This window comes from Lycium ferocissimum, unplaced genomic scaffold (assembly GCF_029784015.1).
Source record: "Lycium ferocissimum isolate CSIRO_LF1 unplaced genomic scaffold, AGI_CSIRO_Lferr_CH_V1 ctg7865, whole genome shotgun sequence".
In the NCBI taxonomy this organism is placed as follows: domain Eukaryota; kingdom Viridiplantae; phylum Streptophyta; class Magnoliopsida; order Solanales; family Solanaceae; genus Lycium; species Lycium ferocissimum.
This window is the reverse complement of record NW_026726979.1, coordinates 5,629-9,270: the sequence shown is the minus strand read 5'-3', so window position 1 is coordinate 9,270 and position 3,642 is coordinate 5,629. Positions and strand designations below refer to the sequence as shown.

General features: G+C 38.9%; 1 protein-coding gene across 1 annotated transcript; it reads left to right on the top strand.

The window, feature by feature from the left end:
• Positions 1-802: 802 nt before the first annotated feature.
• Positions 803-2,258, top strand: LOC132045761 (uncharacterized). The gene is made up of 2 exons (XM_059436345.1): positions 803-1,103; positions 2,025-2,258. The coding sequence occupies exons 1-2, from the start codon at positions 828-830 to the stop codon at positions 2,115-2,117; spliced, it is 369 nt and encodes a 122-aa protein (XP_059292328.1). The 5' UTR covers positions 803-827; the 3' UTR covers positions 2,118-2,258.
• Positions 2,259-3,642: the final 1,384 nt, after the last annotated feature.

The window sequence follows — 3,642 nt, the reverse complement described above, 5'->3', positions numbered from 1 at the left end:
ACTTGAAAAAGGTTGTTGAGCGAAGCGCGAGTTCCAATTGGAAATTAGTTTAGACCTTGTTTAAAAAATCAAGAATAAATATTTCTTTTTTATTTTGTTTCCTATCCGGTGTTCGGTACCCGCAGTGGAACCGAACTTTATCCGGATTCACGCCGCGAAGCATCCATTCGAGGGGAACGTTTCGTACTAATAGGATTTTTCCATACCCAGGGCTCGAACCCGAGACCTCTGGTTAAGGTAGGAGTAGTCACATACGTTGAACCTTATCCTTTGGTTCTAAGGATACATATTTCATTTGATGAATTTTATAAGCATATATTTCTAAATGCTGTATATTTCTTATCAGCCATTTATTTAAGTGTTGGAAAATTTACGACATTTGCTTCAAATGAAAATTAAATGTTAGGGTAAAAAATTTGTGACATTTAAGCCGCATAAAACGTTGTTCATATAATGTAGTTGTATCCTCCTTTCTTGAAGTCACCACAACAATAGTGAAAACCATATTTGATTAGATACATAAATCATAATAAAGGTCATGATGAGGAAAAAAATTCATTCAACAACCTAATTTCATCTTATTAGGACAATAAATAAATGCACAATGCAAACAAAGGAATAAAGTACTCTAACACAGTCAAACAAATTTTATAATACATCCAAGCATCTTAATAAAAGCTGAGTTGCTCCAAACCAAACTTTCCCCCAGACCTGCATCTTCTACGCTTTCCCCTTTATATATAAAATGCTACTCCACTCACTAAAGTTATAACAACCCTTGAAATTAACAGTAGACTAAAATTGCATCTAATTAAATTCTTCACAAAATGTCAAGAACCGTGGCCTACGAATGCATCAAATGTGGAGAAGTGTTTCCTTCAAGCCAATCAATAGCTGGCCATACAAAGATTCATTTCAAGCATGGCTGGATTAAGGGAACCCACCAAAGAAAGGTATTTTTGGCGTCTCCAGCTTTATCACCGGCCCGCCATATGTCTCGCTTGAGGGTTCGGGACCATAAGATACTAGCTAGGCTCAAAGGCCGCCTTACAAAAGAGGAGGATGGTGTCATCATGCGACTTGTTGAGATTTCTAGGGAACAGGTTAGTCAATTTGAAATAAACTTGCTCGATCAGTTTAATTCCTTCATCACTTAACAGAATGATGTTTTTTCCCTTCTTGCTTTCGATCTTTTGCTTGTGGCGGTATGTTCTATGAATTCATGTGTCTTGGCGATACAATGGAGGTAAAGAGAGGGGAGGGAGGGGGGTGTTTCACGTTTGTCACCCTAGTTTTTTTTTGACTATTTTAGCCTTCAAAACATTTATAGCTCTCGGGAATTAAACTTATACCCCTCCTCTAGTTTTCTTAGCGATAAATTGGTTCAAATCCAGGATATTCCAGGATTAGAGCAATCTCATTTTTTATATGAGATAGGTAATATTACCCTACACCCTAATTTTCTGGCTGGGGGAGGGGCGGGGCGTTTCACGTTTGTCGCCCTAGTTTTTATTTTTTATGTATATTTATTTTTGACTATTTTAGCCTTCAAAATATATATACTTATGTGGAAATTACTATTATACCCCTTTAATTTTCTTAGGGATCATTTGGTTCAAAATCAGGATATTCCAGGATTATATCATGCCTACTTTTTATATGAGATGTGTAATACTAAGACTTTGGTATAAAATAATATTGATGGTAGCTAATATCTTCAAACAAACACGACATAAATTTAATTACAAAATTTATAGTGGATAACTCACTTAATCTCTTTAACCACACAACCCCATAAAGAATTTCTTTTAATACCTTACTCAATTTACTTTCCACCTCTATGTAACTTTTGATTAATTTTAAGCTAGAATTATATGTACAATATTGTAGCGTTCAAGTTATGTGTGATAAAAATTTTAACCGTGCTCTATTCCAGACACCACTTATGGTATTACTGTATGTTGTGGTATCTATTCCACACTAATTAATGAAATTAAGTAATGATTAATGTTATTTTGTTATAGGAAAAACAATCAAGGACTGACGTGGAGGTGATGCCAAATAAGAATTCGGAAGGCACCTGTGCTTGGAACTACCAACAAAGATGTCATCATTGAGGACTCAGATGATGAGTCCATCAACATAAGAATATGATGTAGTTTGATCTTAGTTATTTTTTCCTAAATATTTTTAGAAGTTTTGTTTTCAACTTGAAATAGTATCATAGTTATGGTTTTGAAGGTTGTTATCGAATTATTAGTGAAGAGTTTCATTTAATGGATTGTCACACCCGTAATCCGATAGGGTGTGATGGGCACCCGACCCTTACTTAGGGCCGAGCGAACCCTCAGACTCTTACTGCATACAGAATCACGCATAACTTTTAAACCAAATAAGATAAAATACGTATCAAAATTTTTCAGATATATTCTTTCTCGTAGCTTTCAAATCGAACAAATTTATAATCATACAAAATTCAATACATAACACGGACCGTCATATCGGCTGACGAAGCCGTTTACAGACCGACAACCAACACCCACGACGCTGTCTGCAAAGTCTCTAACACAGATCCGGTAAATCATAACGGACAAACTCGACTCGGCGACCTCTCCGGAAAATAGAGCTTGCCATCTCTCGCCGGACCATCTTCTATAGTAACTTCCATTCATGCGGGAGTACTGCGCGGCATGAAACGCACCCCAAGAAAGGGGGTCGATGCGAATATGTCTTGAGTATGCAAGGCATGCAACACAAAGAAATAGAACTATAATCGAAACGGACGAGAACTACCAGGTGCATACACTACTCAGAACACCAGACACTTACCTTTCAGACACAATCCATACATACACATCTCATATGCCAGAAAAGGTACCGAAAGTAAGTAGGTCAACCAGAGTACCAAAATGCTTATTTTATAATCACAGATCGCGTGTCCGAAGAGGTGCAGAAAATACAGAGTGCACCGGAGATGTCACACGTCAGACGGAGTACAGAACGTACAGAATGCTCAGACGAGGTCATATATCGGACGAAATATCAAATGTACGAATGCTAAGATGATGTCATATATCGGACGTAGACGTACGAGGCGTGTCGGACGATTCGTAATTAGAGTCGGACGTACGAAATATATCGACGATACATAATCCGAAATCGAAGTATGGAGGCATAATAGGCGAGCCTTAACAAAATCGAGAGATGCGAAGTCGACTTACAAAATCGTCATCGAGTGTCCCGAATATCAAAATGCTTATTTTCGGACCACAGTTATGCATAACGGATCATATATTATCATAAGCATATGCGATAACGAGATCCGACCCTCCGGTGAGGGACGCGGTAACGAACCCGGCCCTCTAGTACGGGACGCGGTGAACAGACAGATCATATGCCATCCTGGCCACCGTCCCCATATCATCAGATCATAATGTCATGTGCATAAACAGAGCCCGGCCCGCCTATGAGGGACGCGGTGAACAATGCAAAAGAAGAGCACGATAACGTAACCGGCCCGGACGCGGGAATCGTACCGTGGAGTACGCACAAGAACATAACGAACCCGGACCGGACGCAGTGAAAGATGCATTGAGCCTTGCACGAGCAGAGTAGTGAGAAACCATATGCACATAAATCCAG

Coding starts and splice junctions, on each gene's coding strand:
- LOC132045761 (XM_059436345.1), top strand. CDS start 828: ATGTCAAGAACCGTGGCCTACGAATGCATCAAATGTGGAGAAGTGTTT. Junction 1,104..2,024: donor TTGAGATTTCTAGGGAACAG/GTTAGTCAATTT, acceptor ATTTTGTTATAG/GAAAAACAATCAAGGACTGA.